At 37.3% G+C, this 19283-nt stretch overlaps 1 protein-coding gene across 2 annotated transcripts; it reads right to left on the bottom strand.

Moving 5' to 3' along the window:
* Window positions 1–10172: 10172 nt before the first annotated feature.
* On the bottom strand, window positions 10173–18902 carry LOC122015581 (probable transcription factor PosF21). 2 transcript variants are annotated; one of them, XM_042572557.1, is made up of 6 exons: window positions 18766–18902; window positions 18465–18690; window positions 17581–18258; window positions 17365–17497; window positions 11120–11204; window positions 10173–10714 (listed from the first exon to the last, which is right to left on the bottom strand). In XM_042572557.1, exons 3-6 carry the CDS (start codon window positions 18246–18248, stop codon window positions 10320–10322), a joined length of 1281 nt encoding a protein of 426 aa, XP_042428491.1. In that variant the 5' UTR covers window positions 18249–18258; window positions 18465–18690; window positions 18766–18902; the 3' UTR covers window positions 10173–10319. The 2 variants fall into 2 exon arrangements, with proteins under 2 accessions (XP_042428491.1, XP_042428490.1); XM_042572556.1 differs by having other exon boundaries at window positions 18465–18902.
* Between the last annotated feature and the right edge of the window lie 381 nt (window positions 18903–19283).

The raw sequence follows: 19283 nt of genomic DNA, 5'->3' as shown, positions 1-19283 counted from the left end.
TTAAAAATTTCATCTCTTCATTCATTATTTCTAATTAACCTCTCTTGATTATTATATATTTGTAAAAATTTTATCATTCTTATCCGTGTATGATGTCTTATAATTTTTTTTTCAACTTTTGTTTGTAACCATTAAATAAGTTTTTAAAATACTCAAATCACATATCATAATTTAAAAATTACTAAATATTTTTCTCTTTACCCTCGTCTTCAAATCAATTCAACTAGAAAAAAAAATCAATTGACTAATTTTTTCCGAATCGAATTGATTTCTTTCTGTGTATTTAAAAAAATTCATCAGCCGATTTTGGCCAAAACAGACTGATGGACTTAGAAATCTCGAAATGACATGAAATCAATTTCTATGTGTTTGTCTAGTTCTCTTGATTGTAAAAATATTATCAAACATCAATTTGACCTAATATATTAAAAGCAGTGTGTAAGAAATGGAGAAAGTGGTAATGTGGGAATATGCTCACGTTTCCCACTACTCTTAATGGGAAAGTCCATTATACCCCTAGGTTATTTCCCTTTATAAAGGGTGCGTCCAAGGATCATTCTGAGGATAAGAAAAAAGATAAGAAAGAGAGAAAGAGAACATATGAGGCGGTGAGATTTAGTTCGTGGAATTGCGAAGAGCTTTCCGATCCTGTGATCGTTCTTCCGACAACGAGTCTTGTCGTCGTCGATTACAGATCTGCGGGAGATCCCTGTAAGTCTTTACCATATTAATTCGTTTTAATTCATGCATTTAGAATTATCAACAATGATATCAGAGTGGTGTTATTTCTAAATGCTTAAGACGAATTATGAAACCGCTGTTCGGATATTTTCTGTATCGCTTTGTCATTTCTCGTCACTGTTTTGCACGACTAATGTGTTGTAGCATACAACGTCGCTCACCTGCGACGGGGTCGCTGGTAAGAGTCACCGTCGACGTTAACGTTGCTGCTTGACAACGCACTGTGCCAAGTTTGAAAAATCGCAACAGTATAGTTATTTCCAACGGAGCAAGGCTCGGTCGCAGGGATATGCCGGCGACGGCATTCCGTGGGCTGCAATGGTGTCTCGGCTGGCCGACGATGTGCTGGTGGAGAGGCAAAACAAGCACTGGGGAAGTCATCGGGCCTAAAGTTGACCGACGTCCAGTGCCAAAGAGGACCGGCGGTCGTCCGAGTAGGCCAGAGATCGGCCTATGTGGTCAGTGACCGAGTTCGGCGCAGCGTGCGGCGCGACGTGCGGACGTAGGCAGCGTGCGACGGAGAAATCGGTGAAGAAAACTTGAAATGACGAAGCACATTGTCCGTGAGAACAAGTTTGATTTTAGAAAATCAAATAAAAAAAACATAAACTTTAATCGATTAAAGGTTTTGATTTAGTCGATTGAATCTCGATTTAATCGATTAAAGCTCTTTTATCTTCAATCGATTAAACTTTTTACACCATCCATTAAATTTTAAATTTAATCGATTAAATAGAGACCAATTTTGATCCAATTAGACTAGGTTTAAATTAAACCATTAGTTAGTTTAATCGAACCAATTTGATCCAAATCTGAATCAATTTGGATTGATTAATTATATTGGGCATGGATCAAATATGATCAAATGATCAGATTTGTTCTATTGGGTCAGATTTAATCAATTGATTAGATTTGTTCTAATAAGTCAGACTTAAATCAATGGACATTGGTTTGATCAAATGGACCTGATTTTGATCAATAAGTCTGAAATTGATCGAAATGGACTTAAATTGTAAAATAATAAAATATAGGTACAGAAAATCCTTATCCAATTAGATCAGTTTTAATTGTGGATAATGGACCAAGTTTAGGATCTGGATTCCTAATCAACCGATCCAATGGGCCAGTCGACTTGGACTCCTGAAAATCGAGAAGATTTATTCTTCTTGATTTATTATGTTGGATTATGCCTATATAAATTGAATTAAGCCGATTTTGTGCTAGTTAGTCGGTTTTATACTGACTTATTTAATTTCAATTTTTTAGATGACACGGACGATTACCACATTGACTCGTCACGAAGTACGATGAAATTAGCTCAGGGAGGAATTCAGGAGATAGAGTATAACTCTACTTATGGAGTTGACGAACACATTGGACGATTTGATGATCTATTTTGGAAACTTGAGCGAGAAGAGTTTCCAGTCCTGGACAGTTATAGGATCTGGGCTTTGATGTGTTCATTGCTAGAAAATCCTAGGATGATAGCAGACTATATTTAGGGGTGTCATCAAGGACGCGTCACATATTCAGTATTATGTGAGGAACTGCTTCACCACATGACTGAAGAGGACCCGGAAGAGTTCGAAGAGGACCTGGAAATGATATTAGGAGGATCCAGAAGAGGATCCAATTGAGGATCCTATAGAAAATCCTGAAGTTGTCCTGCTTGATATTACCCCTAATGAGTCCAGGTTGAAAGGGATAATGTTGGCCACTGCACTAGTGTTTGTCCTAGTGGGAGTGGTGGTAGTCTATCTAGTTTACTAGAGTTCTGTTATTGTTATTTTCATTATGTGTGAATAATTTTAGCTCATTTCGTTCATGTCAGTCAGTTATATGTTAACAATATGCAGCATAATTTTATATTAATAATATGTTCATTTATTTATACTATTTACTTGACATGATGCATGATTAGTCCACTTTTATTAAATAATCAGTTCATTTAATTAAAGTAATCATGATTTATTAAATGATCAACTCATTTAATTAAAGAAATTATGATTTTATAAATGATTAGTTCATTGGTTGGGATGTATGTAATAGAATTGATCAATATTGATTTGATTGGTCATACAAATGATGAGTGAAAATATTGTTGTCACTTGATTTTATAAATCAACTCAAATTAATATTAAGTCAATCATAAATTACATGCATATGAATTACACTGAATACTAAATAATGTGTTTATTTATGATAGATTATTGCAACAAAAAATATTATAGCTGAACTCAATAAGGGTGAAAAACTTAATGGGGATAACTATAAGATCTGACACCTCAGGATACAATATGTACTTGAGGAACAAGAAGTTCTAGAGGTTGTAAATCAGGTTATGATATAACCTATAGATGGTCCCACTACACAACACAGACGAGATCTTGATGCCTATAAGGCATGGAAGAAAAATGACTCCACTACGAAGGCATATTGATTAGTTCAATGGTAGACGACCTAGCTTTTGAGTATGAGTTGTATCTTTCGGCTCATGTAGTCTGGGTAGCCCTTAAAGAAAAATATAGTAGAGTAAGTCTGAGCAAGCTTCGATAGCTGACAATCAAATTTGACAGCTACAAGAAGCGCTCGAATATATCAATGGTTCAACACCTCAGGGAGATGTTTAACATGATTCAGGAGCTTAAAACGGCTGGTCATGAGTTGATCGATGAACAACAGGTTCAAGCAGTTATTTGTTCACTTCCAGATTCTTGGGAGACCATGAAGTAGACCCTAACTCATAGTGAGAGTATCAAGACTTTCACTGACGTCTCACGCCATGTAGAATTGGAGGCGGAGAGAGTTGAATCCGCAAGGATTTCTGGACAAGCCTATATAGTTGTAGGTTCTGCTGGATCATCTGGATCCATGAAAAAAAATAGTTCAAGAAAAGGAAGGGAAAGAAGAGGGAGGTTGCTGCTGTGGAACAAGGCCCAATCAAGAAGATAGTAAAGAAGACTAGAAAGAAACCTAAAAACAAGTTGACTTGTTTTAATTGCGACAAGAAGGGTCACTTCGCTCGAGAGTGCATTGAGCCAAAAAAAGGTAAATCCAAGTATGCCTTCTTTTTCTGAGCATTTTGTTGCTAGCTCAGTGTTGTTAGCTGATTCTTATCCTTTGTGGATTATAGATTCGGGAGCAACCAACCATGTAGCTCGAGAGCGAGTTACATTTGTAGAGTATCGTCGGGTACCAACTGGCAACAAATGGATCTATGTAGGAAACAATGCAAGAGTTAAAGTCAAAGGAATCGACACTTGCAAACTCAACCTCCGTGGTGACAGAGTTTTGTTTCTACATGATGTCCTGTATGCTCCTGAAATTCGACGGAATCTTATTTCCATTACGTGTCTTCTTGATTTAGGGTATTGTATTAATTTTTACAGTCAATGTGTTGAACTTAAGTTTGACTCAGTGTCAATCGGACATGGTTTTTTAACAAATGATTTTATGGTTCTTGATGTAGAACCAGATGTCAATTATGTTATTGATGATTGTTTTTCAAACATTGCTCTAACTAGTGATACAGATATAACTGATGAGGTTTGACATGCTAGATTAGGACATATAGGACAAGAATGTATGAATCGGTTGGCTAGAGAGGGTCTATTGGGCACTCGGGCTAAAATTCAATTGTCTATATGTGAGCATTTTCTTGTTGGAAAAGCAACTAGGAAATCATTTGGTAAGGCTATTAGATTTGAATTAATATTGCAGTTAATTCATTCGGATATTTGTGGTCCAATGAATTTGAAGGCTAGACATGGAGCTTCCTATTTCATTACATTTATTGATGATTTCTCTCAGTTCGGTCATGTGTATTTGATTTCTCACAAATCTGAAGCATTGGATTACTTCATTCGTTATATGAACGAAGTTGAGAATCAAACGGAACGTAAAGTTAAGACTTTACGCACTGACCGTGGAGGAGAATATTTGTCTGATATATTCAAGATAATATATAATGATAGATGGATTATAAGACAACTGACAATCCCTGGAACTCCACAGCAAAATGGGGTAACTGAAAGAAAAAATAGGACTCTTCTTGAAATGGTTAGGTCTATAATGGCGCAGGCTAATTTGCCAATCTCCTATTGGGGAGATGCATTATTAATTGCAGCATATATACTTAACAAAATGTCTTCAAAGTCAGTTCCGTCTACCCCATTTAAACGTTGGATAGACAGAAAACCAGATTTAAGTAATCTGAGACCATAGGTGTTAGCTGTTTATGTTTATGATAGTTCTCACAAGTATGAAAAACTGAGATCTAGGGATAAGAAATGTATCTTTATAAGATATCATGAGACCTCCAAAGGTTATGTTTTCATAGGTGAGCAACTAGATGGAACCATCTCCGAAATAGATTCGAGAGATGCAACTTTTCTTGAAACAGAGTTCCCAATCAGAGGTGATGTTGATAAAAATGTTCCTCTATTTGAGGAGGATGAGATATTATCAACAAGAGAGGTGTCAAAAGGGATACCTGAGTCTAGTTAATCGAGTGGGAGTGATATGCCGAGTCATGAGTTGACTTTTCAACAGCCCAACTTACGGAGAAGTGTTCGTAAAATCAAACCTAAGAAGATGTTTGATATTGAGAATGAGGCATTGATTATACTTCCAATTGACGATGACGAACCTCAATCCATTGAGGAAGCATTGGGATGTAGAGTTAGAGGAAAATGGAATGCTACAATGGCTGAAGAGATGGAGTCCATGATTCAGAATCATGTTTGGAACTTAGTCGATCTTCCTTTGGGCCGAAGAGATATTGGGAATTAGTGAATTCTCAAAATAAAGAGGAAAGATGATGGATCAATTAATAGATACAAAGCTCATTTAGTTGCAAAAGGATATATCCAAATAGAGGGTATTGACTTTAAAGAGACATTTTCTCCCGTAGTAAAATTTGTGTCAATACGAGTTATTTTGGCCTTTGTGGCACATTATGACTTGGAATTATATCAAATGGATGTAAAAACTACTTTCCTAAATGATGATCTTGACAAAGAAATTTATATGGTTCAGCCAGAAGGTTTCATTGCTGAAGGCCAAAAGCAGAAAGTATGTAGACTTAGAAAGTCTATATATGAGCTAAAGCAAGCGTCAAGACAATGAAACATAAGATTTAACAAAGTCATTTTATCTTATGATTTCAAGATGATCAATGAGGATCATTGTATTTTCCTTAAAAGAGAAAAAGGAAAGTATGTCATTTTATCATTATATGTTGATGATATGCTGATAGCTGGAAATAACATAGGATATGTGAATGAAGTCAAGAAGTGGCTGTCATCACAATTTGATACAACTGATATGGGAGAAGCTGAATACATCTTAGGAGTGAAGATCATAAGAGATCGTCCTAAAAGACTTTTGGGTCTGTCACAAGAGTCTTATATAAATAAGATGTTATATCATTTCAGCATGTCAAATTGCAACGTAGAACATACACCTATTGTAAAAGGTACTGTTTTGAGCAAGAGTATGTGTCCTAAAACTCTAGAGGAAATAGCTGAGATGAATAAAAAATCATATGTTAATGTTATTGGTAGTTTGATGTACACTATGTTATGTACACGTCCCGCTATCAGATATGTTGTGGGCTTGGTCAATCGCTTCCAGTCAAACCCAGGACCGAGACACTGAAAGGCGGTAAAAAGGAAATTCAGATATCTAAAGGCGACAACAGATTATTGTCTCTGTTTTCAAGGATCAGATATGAGTCTGAAAGGTTATTCAAATGCAGATTGGCTGGGGACTTGGATGATAGAAAATCCATATCATGCTATGCATTCTTGTTGAATGATGGCGCCATCTCTTGGAACAACAAGAAACAAGCTTCTGTAGCTTTGTCGACTATGGAAGCTAAATATGTGGCATGTTTGGCGGCTGTGCAAGAAGCAGTCTGGTTGAGAAGGTTCCTGAAACATCTGAAAATTGCTGAGAATAGTGGGAGTCCAGTAACTGTCTACTGTGACAGTCAAGTTGCAATAACTTTTTCCAAGGATCCCAAATATCACAGCAATTTAAGACAAGCATATAGAAATTAAATATAATTTTGTGAGGGATATTGTGGCTAAAAGAAAAGTAATTCTTGAGTATGTCCCTACACGTGTTATGCTTGCAGATCCTTTTACTAAGCCAATGACTAAAGAGTCATTTAAAGAACATGTAAAGTCTTTGAGATTTCATAGAATGTAATAATATTGAAATAACAATCAGACTTTGTGATTTGATTGTGCCATTTGTCATAATTTATTCAGTGTATATGTTGTATTTGTTACATTCATATAAGATCTCGGTGAGCATGTTGGCAGGTTGAGATTGGTCCACTCACATGAACAATCATCTCTATTTGTTAAGTACAAATAGAGGTAAGACCGTTACTTATGGAATAACTTATATAGCTGAAATTAGAGACATGTCCATAAGTTGAGGCCGTCTTGATAATTGTGTCAAGATGAGATCATTTAGGTGTTAATAATGATCGAAGTAAATTAACCTACCATTTACTGAACTTGTTGAAAGCCAGATTAGAATTCATATATTGAATTCATGATTAGACATTAGGTATGTTTAGATCAAAATCTGTACGATGTTAAATTTGAGTAAAACATGCGCTCTTTTTAGTAAAGAGAATAACATCGTAATATGTGATTTATACCACATATGTTATTGCGACAATAAAGGTAGTAGGAGAATGAATATCTGTTTCTCTACTATGTGAAACTTTTGAGATTATAAGTTAACTGAATTTTTACCTTAGTGACTATTTAGCTGTTTACTTAAAGTTCTAATCAGTGCCTGCTACTTTAGCATGTATCATATGACTATGTATGATTCGGTCTATGGAACATAACTAGGAAAGCGACTGATTAGTATGAATAGATTCTAGCTAAAAAGGAAGATTAAATATATTTACATCATTAGATGTTATTCACTGGTCGACCCATTTATATTATGTATAGAAATGAATCTGAATATTGAATATGGAACATGCTCTTGACATAATGGTCATTATAAGGGATTAGAGATGTTCATATTAATGTAAATAAAAATTATTTAATCTGGGTAAATAGCAAGACATGGATATCTCTAAGATAATGGCTATGTGCCACTGGGAGATTGGATGGATCCTGGATAAAGGCTATGTGCCATCAGGAAAGAGGCTATGTGCCATGTAGAGTATGTCTCTAATTTATTTGAGCGACTAAGTAAAGTGTAACAACTTTGTTAGCATTGATTGCTCAGAGAGCAGCTATGTAAAGTGTAACAATCTTCTTAGCAACTATCGCTCAATGTGCTTGCTGTTGCACGAACCATTTTCTCTAAGTATGAATTGGATGTTCTAATATGGTCTATGTGACTAAACTCTCAAATAGTCTATGTGACTTATTTAGTCTTTGTGACTAACTAGTCTTTGTGACTTAACCGAATGAACTAGTCTTAGTGACTTACCTTGGACGAGTGGGAGATGCAGGAAATAGGGAAAGTGGTAATGTTGGAACATGCCCATGTTCCCCACTACTCTTAATGGAAAAGTCCATTATACCTCTGGGTTATTTCCCTTTATAAAGGGTGCATCCAAGGATCATTCTGAGGGTAAGAAAAAAAGATAAGAACGAGAGAAAGAGAATATCTAAGGCGATGAGATTTGGTTTGTGGAATTACGGAGAGCTTTCCGATCTTGTGATCGTTCTTCTGACAGCGAGTCTTGCCATCGTCGATTGCAGATCTACGAGAGATCGCTGTAAGTATTTATCGTATTAATTCGTTTTAATTCATGCATTTAGAATTATCAACACAATAATTTTTTAAATATGAATGTGACCGAAAAACTAATTCGTATTTAAAAAATCATTGCTTTCAATATATATTTAATCAAATTGATGTTTGATAGTATTTTTACAATAAAAAAAACTAGATAAAAACATATGAATTGACTTCATGTCATTTCAAGGTCTCTAGGTCCATCAATCGATTTCGACTGAAATCGGCTAATTGACCTAGAGACCTCGAAATGACATAAACCAGTTCCTATGTGTTCGTCTAATTCTCCTGATTGTAAAAATACTATCAAATATCAATTTGATCAAATATATTGAGAGAGCAGTAATTTTTAAAATATGAATGTGTCTGAAAAATTAATTCGTGTTCAAAAAATGACTACTCTCAATATATTAGATCAAATTGATATTTAAGGACATGATTATAAATCATAAGAACTAGAAGAACTCATAGGATCCAATTTCACTTCATTCCGAACTCTCTAGGTCTATCAACCAATTTTGGTCGAATGAACCTAAATAAAACTTACATTGATTTTATTTAAGTTCATTTGACCATAGTTTCAAAAAAAATCATCACTTTCAATATATTATGTCAAATTGATATTTGATAGTATTTTTACAATTAGGAGAACTAGATAAACATATATGAACTTGTTTTATGTCATTTCAAGGTCTCTAGGTCTAACAGTTGATTTCGGCCAAAATCAATTGATGGATCTAGAGAGTTCGGAATGATACGAAACCAATTCCTATATGTTCATCGAGATCAAATCCTCTGTCCCCAAATTTCTCTGTCCCCGTGTCCCCTTACGGATCAGACGGACCAGATTACATCTCAAGGATGCCTTGCACATCACGAGGATATTGCACACATCTTAAAGATGTCATGATGCCTTAAGATGTAATCTGGTCCGTCTGATCGACAGGGGACACGGGGACAGAGAAAGTTGGGGACAGAAGATTTGATCTGATGTTCATCTAGTTCTCCTGATTATTAAAATGCTATCAAATATCAATTTGATCAAATATATTGAAAATAATGATTTTTTGAACATAAATGTGTTCGAAAAATTAATTCATGTTCAAAAAATCATTACTCTCAATATATTAAATCAAATTAATATTTGATAGCATTTTTATAATCAAACGAATTAGACGAATATATAAAAATTATTTTATATTTTTCCGAGATTTTTAAGTCTATCAACTAATTTTGATCGAAATTGGTTGAATAGATTTTATAAACAGAATAAAATTAATTCGATTAAAAAAAATTAAACGATTAATTTATTTTTCTAGTCGAATTAATTTGAGAACGAGATAAAACAGAACACAACAGGAAGTGGACGCACAATTTGATAATTTTAAAACATTGATACGTAATTTGGGTATTTTGACATTGATACGTAATTTGGGTAATTTGAAAATGACTGGATTCGATAAAAAGCTGTAATTTTTTTTATTTTTCTGTCCTACTTTATTTTCGAAGGACGCTCATCAAGAGAGGACATTTTTTTTTTCTCTTTAAACCCTAAAAAGAATTGCATTAACAAACCTATCAAAATAGGGCAGCCACACTAAAATAGCATTGCTGGAAATGACTAAGTACCAGAGCATGTGCCCAAATAGTTCCCAAAATGGCCGACTTGCCATATGCAATTTTATGATCGTCCAAGTTCTTGTCATGCTTAATTACCTATGCTCTGTAAAAAACAAGAAACAGAGAACATTACTCGGTTAAGACTCAAGAAAAATAGATGGCTAGCCAGTTAAACATCATTCATGAGTGTTTTTGTCGTCTGATGGAGCCTCTCCAAACTGGTTCTGCAATGGCAGTGACGCCCCTTTCATTCTCAGGTCTGTGGTCGATTGCTGTTGCTGCCGTTGCTGCTGTTGTTGTTGCTGCTGGGTTCGCAGCTGCAGCAGCTGCTGCTGAACCTGATGTTGCTGAGTCTGATGAGGTTGCAGCTGTTGTGGATGCTGAGAGCGGATTTGCAGTTGCTGAAGTTGGTGAGTTGCCAGGAGAGATTGCATTGCCGGATTGTGATGATAATATTGCTGGTTTGCTCCAAAAGGCGAAGCAAAGTTCATCATTTGGCCGCCACTCGGCAACATCTGGCCAGTAGCCATCTTCAACCGCTGAACCTCATCTCTCAGGTTCTCATTCAGTGCTGCACCAATGAACAAGTTTTTCTGTCATGCACATGCTCAAATTTGAAGTATTGTGCAGAAAAGATTAAGGTCGATTTAAACTAAGCATTCAAGCGCATTAGAGGAGATTCAATGGAATAATAATATCAAATCACAGATCCGTGTATGAAAAATTAATTTCACATCACAAACACCACTAGATTTGAAGTATTGGATTGTATCCATGATCTAACCAAATAATACCGGTCGGCTCATTGATGTCAGATTATGATGTTGAATTGATGTGCGAAAGATGAAGAAACAAAGCAGAGTAGTAACAACTTTGACTTCCCTTGGAAAAAGAACAGACAAATTGTGACAAAATAAATTTACTAAAGATGATTTAGCAGAAGAAACAAGAGATGCATCATAAAAGAGGACCTTACCATCCTGCAGGTGAACCTGTTGTTCCATTGTCTGTAATCTCAATTTCAATTCATTATTTTCAACTGTTAGACCATTGGTGTCTCTCTGTACAAGGAAAAGATGACAGTAATAAGTTTTTTTTTCCATATCTGAAACAATTCATCCTTTCCAATATCAACCATGAAAAGAAATGCACAGAAGCAAATTATTTATCGACTCATTTGGAAGATGGCAACAAATATAACAAACATTAAGCTAATAAACATAAATGAATGTATTATGATTTGTCCAATAAGACTAAGATGCACGAGTTGCAACAATCCAAGATAATTATTTACTCCAGATTAAGCAAACTATAATTTTCTACCTACTGAAAAAGTGCCCTTTCAACAAGAGTGAAGGTACAAAGAAATGACACAAATCACCAAGTACTATGAATACAAGAAGCAAAACTGAACTTGACCCATAACATATAGGTAATTCATCAAATGGCTCTGTTATGGACCTACTAGGGACTTAAATATAAAGGTCCACTTGCAACTTTTTAACTTGATATATATATATATATATATATAGATAGAGAGAGAGAGAGAGAGAGAGAGAGAGAGAGTGATGGGACTATCTAGGGTACTTAACTTTTCCTGTAACATGATATCAAAGCCCTAACTATCTCACACCTCTGCACAAGCGTGAACTCCCTTCTCACAGTTCGATCTCAATGAGAGATCAAAAGCATGGAAACCCGCTAAAGTCTCGATCTGTGATATCTCCACCTTGATACAACCTGCCAAGGCGCAGCCCCATGGTATTGTCCAGTGTAGTTGAATCAGAAGATGTTCTCTAATGTCATCTTTATGCTATATGCGCCAATGATGGCCTTTCAGATGAGTAAATATTCACTTTGAAGGCTTGCCAATCTTAAGAAGCCCTTTTCATTCCGTCTCCCTGCAAATTGGAAGCACCAGAAATCAATTTCACCTCCCTTATTGAACTCCTCTGTCATTCTCCTTATTGAGCTCCACGCGGCCTTCTCTATGGCTCCCTGCCACTCCAACTTGGAAAAGTTTCATCGATTACTAATGACAATTCAATCAAACCCCACCCCACCATATTACTACAGCAATATTATTTTTCTTTGAAAAGAAAAGAAATATAGAGCTAAATTTATCTTGTTTGGTGGATTCTCTAGAGAAAGTTTAATCCAAAATGTTTGATACCATGACTACCTTCTTGATACCCCACGGTTTTCAAGCCTTTCTAGCTTCATCACAATCACCAAGGAGAAATTGGATAGAAAGAATTATGCTTTATGGCTAGAAGTGAAAGTTTAATTTATTGGCCAGAATCAGAGTCACTCACATATTAGGACTGTGAACGAAAGTGGCCAGACGGCTAGAGGGGGCTGAACAGCGTTTAACATGCAAATATGCTCTTCCTCTTGCTAATGACTTAACTGTTGGACCTCGTGGTAGTTTTGATGTGATCAATCAAGTTAGTTAGGTCCTGCGTTTTGTCTGATCCCTGTGTCTGAGTGTGCAGGAACTTAGGTGCACAGGAAGTCGAGCGGAAGACGCAGCTAGCGAGAAGGACGGCACGGGAAGGGAGCCGACGGGCTCGGTGAGTCCGAAGGACGAGAGAGCTGCAGAAGAGTACTCCGGTGGAGCGAGAAGAACGTGCGTGGCGTTCGAGGGACGAGAAGCCGGACGGAAGCCTGCTCGAGGAGAAGGCCGGGAATTGGGTTCGGGTGAGCCCTATTCCGGTGGGCCGCAATCACCCAAGGAGCCGAACCGGAGCAAGTCAACTGGGAGTTGACTTGTCAACGGTTCGGTCGACCGAACCTACTGATCGGTCGACCGAACCCTTCATTAACCAAAGCCAACCGCAGCAAACACGTCGAATGCCACGTCAGAAGCTGACCGTTGGTGGAGCTGATCGGTCGACCGAACATCCTGATCGGTCGACCGAACCGAAGCTAATCCAGAGACCAAGTCGAGCAGTTTGATCGGGCCAACTCAGCTGGAGACCGTTGGCCGATCGGTCGACCGAACAAAAGGATCGGTCGACCGAACATAGCTCGATCCACAGAGACTGCACCTGGACGGAAAGCTGGGCAGGTATAGCAGGTTCGGTCGACCGAACCTGGGGATCGGTCGACCGATCCCTCTCGAGTCAAACCTGATCCCGAAGGATCAGGTGATCTGATAAGCTCGAGAACCACTATATAAAGAGGGTCTCGGGCAGCTTTACAGTACAACGATTTGATACGAAACCCAACTCTTGTAATCTCTGTTTAAGCAACCTCTGTGCTCTCAAAGTGTAAAAGGCTTCTCCGCCTTCAAAGAAGGAGTTTCTTACTGCGCTTTCCATCGCCCTGGATTAACAACCCTCTTGGTTGTAACCAGGTTAAAAATTCTGTCTTCACTTCTCTTTCTTTTATTTAGTGTTGCATTATTTTAGAGTTGAAACGCTTTGAGGAGGGTAACTTTTATTTGCAGGCAATTCACCCCCCTCTTGCCAGTCCCCGTTGCACCAACAACAAACTCCTCTTCATGCAAATATGCTCTTCCTCTTGCTAATGACTTAACAAGGTCAACTACAAACTCCTAGCACAACGAAATAAGAAACAACAAGCATACCAACACTAACACATTGATATAATATGGTTCAAAATCCTCATTCCCATTCCATAGCTTATGACTTTTTGGCGAATCACTCTCCAAAGCCCACTAGTTTTTCTCCTTGAACTTCTTTCAAAGGTGGAGAAACCTTTTACAACAATCTTCTTACAAGGTAAGGAACAAGTAAAGTGAAGATTAAGGCTATGAGTACAAGAGAGAGCTTGTAAGATTAAGAACAATAAAGTGAATAAACTTAAAGGCCAACCTTTGAATGCTCCCCTTGGGCCTCCTTTTATAGCTTCAATCTTTTCATCTTTCACTTTCTATCTTTTGTACCATAGCCGATCAGTCAACTGATATCGATTGGATCCACCATCAGTCAACTATTTTCTTGATCGCTATGGGCTTTAGCATGCCAACAGCTATCTCAGTCAATTAGTTTCATTGTAGACCTTCGCTCATTCAACCGTTGCCGCTCAACTTTGTAGATCAATGACTACTTCCAACTTTTCAGTTTAGCCGTCAATCAACTTCCCAATCAACTCAACCATGAATAGAAACATGATGTTCACTGGCTGATCAACTTGAATCAACTAAGTAGTTGACTCAACCACTAGATGATCACCGAACCTAAACCCTATCCTTTGATCAATTGGATTGTTCTAATGGTCAAGTCTTCACTAAGTTGAGAACTACCCCTTCTCGAGTTACAAATCTCTCAACTTATTTCACCTTGCAACTCGCTTTTGCCCACGAGGTCATCTCTCTAGTCGGATTATATGGAATCATCCTTTGGACTCGAGATTTAGAAGCCTTAAGTATACTCTTGGTAACATATAGTCTTTCTCAAATCTCACATCACCAGCATGTCATACCAATGTCATAATAGGCAATGTGACTCACTTATAGGCTAAGGGCATTGGAGATGTCTCTCTTTCCCCTTTATTTCATCTATCCTCTATATTTTATACCTTTAAATTTTCATTGAGCTTATATTATTTATTAAGCTCAATACGGAATTAAAATATATTTTTACCAAAATTTGAGGACGAGTAAAGTTGATTAGCATAGAGCTTAAGTTCTTGCAAGTTGTGCTTACTAATTGTATCTCCATCATCTTTTGCACTTCTATGTTTCCTTCACTTCTTTGAATACATAGTCCACATGGTCACCTAAGTCTCTAATGTTTAAAACTAGTCTATCTAGTCATTTTCTCTTGAGTGCGAGTAATAGCAATTAAGAACATATACTAGATCCTCATTCCCTAATAGAGCCGATCAATGTGTATCTTCACATTTTTTTTGTTTGGTCCAATCTGATGTTGGGATCTACATTGTGTAAGTTCCACTCTCAGATGTGAGTTGATTATTCTCAAAGCACATGGTGTTTCTTAATGAAAGATCATTTTGATTTTTTTTGCTATATTTTCTTTCTTTTTTGTGTCAAGATTAAAACTTAATTTGGTATTCTATAAATTTTTAGCAACAACAAAGTTAAAGTGTACTTCTCTCATACCTTAGTCATTTATTTTGAGCCTTGATATTATTCACTAATCTTCTTACCCCTACATCTCAAAAAAGAATGGTGAAGTGTAAATCAATGAAGCAACTCTGCCACCCGAGTACCAACTCAGCTATGTCCGTAACAGCTGGTGAAGTGTAAATCAAGAATTAACTTTCAGTTGACTCTAAGAATATGTAAGCATGCACCCATTTCTTTTTGGGGTGATGCACTTCTTACAATATGTTACATTATAAATTGTATGTGGTCCTCTATTATCCATGAATATGTTCCTTACACAATTCTCTTTTTCACATAATGTTTTATATTCTCTTCCACCGCAAGCATTCAATTGACCCTACTTTGACCCTCTACTATCTCCTAGATAAGATAAATTACCCTAGTCATTACGTTTTCCCACATTTGTTGATTGAGGTCAAAGAAATTAGTGGCAGGATGCTCCATTAACTAAGTTTTATTTCACACACACACACACACACACACACACATCATCATCATCATCATTGTTGATTCTAAATCTATGTTTTGCTAAGAGTTACTCTATCTTGTGTAACAAGTTAGTAGGTTCCAGCTCTGATTACAATATATACAACACAATGTCTCTTTTCCTAAATTCAACGGCAGCAACAAATATTTTTTAAATAAAATAAGCAGAAATATGCTTTAAAATGACAAATCCAAACTTTAGAAGATATGCAGATAGTGTTTAGTTTTGATATACATGATTACAAAATAGAAATCATATAAAAACCATTTCAAAATAGAAATATAACAGTTTAGTGGAGACACTTCTGGGAAACAGACTCTATAAAGACCATAACAACAGATCAGTTTATGATGGTTCCATCAGTATTTCCATCTAAGGCTTGGGTTTCACTCCAGAATAATGTTTAGTTTTGATATACATGATTGCAAATGGAAATCATATAAAAATCATTTCAAAATGGAAATATAACAGTTTAGTAAAAACCCTTCTGGGAAACAGACTCTATAAAGACCACAACAACAGATCAGCTTATGATGGTCCCATCAGTATTTCCATCTAAGGTTTGAGTTTCACTCCAGAACAGTCAACAAATAAAATAGGCAAAAAAATGTCAAGATATCAGCGAACTTTGCTTTGAAGTCCTGTGTATTGTCTATTTATAAAAGATTTTGATGCTACTTATGATCAAGGATCAGTTAAAAATTATAGGAAATTGTTTCCAACATATGATGAAGCAAAGAAAAATACTATGATAAATTTCAGACTTGGGAAATATTTATAGCCGACACAGTGGCTTTATGGCATTCTCTTTGTCTGACAACTAATAGCAATATATTATAATCCATCCTCTGGCTACTAAAGCCATCACTGCTTGTCATTATCTATGTATAAAAGAACAGTGGACCAACCCTTTAGTTCCAACTATCAATGCCAAGGATCATTTATAGTATCATGTGCACATATTTCATGAATGCTTCATTTGTCCCAAAGAGAAGCAAATATCAGTAATTTCTGTTTCTTTTGTAAGAGAGTAATTTTTCCTTTTTTTTTTACTTTATTTTCATTAAAATTTTAACATAAAGGAAAACACTTGTATGATTGTTATATCAAAAAGAAAATAGCAAATATTTCAAGTATTCTTCTCATTATTATTTTGTGCTATCCAGCCACATGCGGCTGCATTAAATATCCCATACCTGTTTGAGATATATGTGGTAATGTAGAACATGTAACCCATACACCGCTAGGCAGGCTATTATGTAGCTGCCTATGAATTGATTGTGTCAACTAAAAGATGGTCAGGTTATAACCTCTAGTCTTAGATAAGGAAATAATGAGGAAAGACTGAGTACAATCAACTATTTGGAGTTTTTTGGTCCTTATAATATGTATAAATTAATGGGAATTATGATTGCAAGAGCTTAGTATATATGTAAAAGGTGCCAATCAGTATCCTGCATTCTACTCCTAAGCAAATGAAATATCTCACATACGTAGTAAATTTCAAACATTCAGCTTCAACATTGAATATTGTAAAGGTACTGTGTTGCCATGCCTAACTGCTAGCGACATATTTTCACCAGTTCATATTTCATAGAGTAAGCATCAATAAAGAACAAAAAATCATCAATGGAAACACCTGTAGCATACTCAGCTGAGCAGATAATGTGGTTGCTTCAGTTTGGAGAGTTTGCACCTTCCGCTCAAGCTCTGAAATATATCTCATCTTCCTTTCTTTTGATCTTGAAGCTGATTGTCTGTTCGCCAAAATCCTGTAAAACTCGGGCATTGGATCGATGAAGGAAACAAGGCCACTCAATGAAACAAATGGTAAAAAAATAGTGTTATGTGAAACCTCTTCGCACGCTTTGGATCAACAAGAGCCAGTTCAGCAAGTTTTGCAGCTGACATAGCCTTCTTCACGTCCACAGATGAAGGCCCTTCACCCCCAGCCATCAAAAGCTCAGGCTTTATTGAAGTGCCATCTAAAGATTGGCTATGTTGATGCCTCATCCTTGGCTTCTCACTGGAACCGGAGGGAACATTGTCACCCTGAGGAAGAGCTGGAACAGGTGATGCCTCACGAATGGACAGACCAGCAGAGGTAGCACTAGAGCTGAACTTTTCGACATCAATGAACATGGAAACGAGGTCCTCCTCAGTTTCATCAGAGAGTGAAGGCCCATCATGCGACCCCACCACACCAAGGTCGCTACCAAAGCTAAGGTCATCTGGGAGACTGAGGATTTCAGAGTGGGCTCGCCTGTGGCCAGAATTTTTTGGAGGACAATCTGGCATCCTGCTGACATCGTAGCTAAACCTCCCAGTATCAGATGGCGTGACGTAACCAAATTGACCAGAATCAGGTGGCTGGGAGGAAGAAGAGGAGGGATCGTTTGTAATTCTGCAACTGTCTGAAGGCGAGGCAAATAAGGCATATCTCGAGGACTGGGGCGGCAAACCACCAGCATTACCTCCTCCTACTGCTCCTCCACCAGGTACAGGCCACTTCTCCTTGTCCATACTACCGGATCTAGAAAGCTCAAATACCACAGAGGCACCATCTTTCTCAGAGAAACCATTGCGAAATAGATAACCAGAAAGAAATATCAAAAGTCTAGCAAGTGAATAACTCAAAGTTGCATTTTTTTTATAAAAAAAATAAGATATTGTTTTCAAGATCCAAAATCCACAACATCATGAACGGAAAAAAAAAAAAAATCGAAGCAAAGTTATCACCTTTCCACGAACACACCGCCTAGAAACGGGTCACCGTGCAGAACCTAAAAACCCTAGGAACTGGGGAGATCTGGCGACCCTGAAGCGAGAAAAGGTGGCGACTTTTCGGAAAGCAAGCGAAATGACGCCCGTAAACGCTACAATACTGCAAGTATCGGATTTTCTTGGATCCCTTCAAGACTGCAAACCCGAAAGGCTACGACGGAGGGTCGCCGCAATGGATGTTCTATGAGGCGCGTGACAGAAGCGAGGAGATAAGCACATCACATTACACGGATTCAGAAAAGGGAAGGAAACACACCGGACTGATGCGCGCATTAAAACATTCCTTCTTCCTGCCTTGGCGGGATAGGAACACCAGCCATGGGCTCGCCTCTGCAAGTAATAAAACGACGCCCAACGAGGAAGAAGAACAAGACGGTGTGGGTTGACATTCCTCGGTGAGGTGACTAACGCATTCCCAATTTTATCGAACGATTCGAGCAATTGCGACGTCGATGGAAGGTGGAGGGATCCAACGGCTGGAAATGGATGGCTCATCCATCGCGGGCATCGTGAGACACCGGGAAGAGCGTTACGTTTTTTTGGTCCATCGCGAATGGTTTGAGAGTCGTGCGCCTTGCGGTGGGCCACTCATTCATGGGCCGGACCGTGTTGCAATCTTATAATAAAAAATGATACGCTGAATCCAAACGCGTCCCAAAGCATGCGGAAAGGAAATAAATCATACTGACCAAACAAAACAATATTTTAGATGGGAAGAATTTTATTTCCTAGAAGACGAATTTTATTTCCTAGAAAATTATTCCTCCAAAATTC

The sequence above is a fragment of the Zingiber officinale genome, chromosome 8B (assembly GCF_018446385.1).
Source record: "Zingiber officinale cultivar Zhangliang chromosome 8B, Zo_v1.1, whole genome shotgun sequence".
Classification (NCBI taxonomy): domain Eukaryota; kingdom Viridiplantae; phylum Streptophyta; class Magnoliopsida; order Zingiberales; family Zingiberaceae; genus Zingiber; species Zingiber officinale.
The sequence above is the reverse complement of the archived record's forward strand: the minus strand, read 5'-3'. Positions and strand labels throughout refer to the sequence as shown.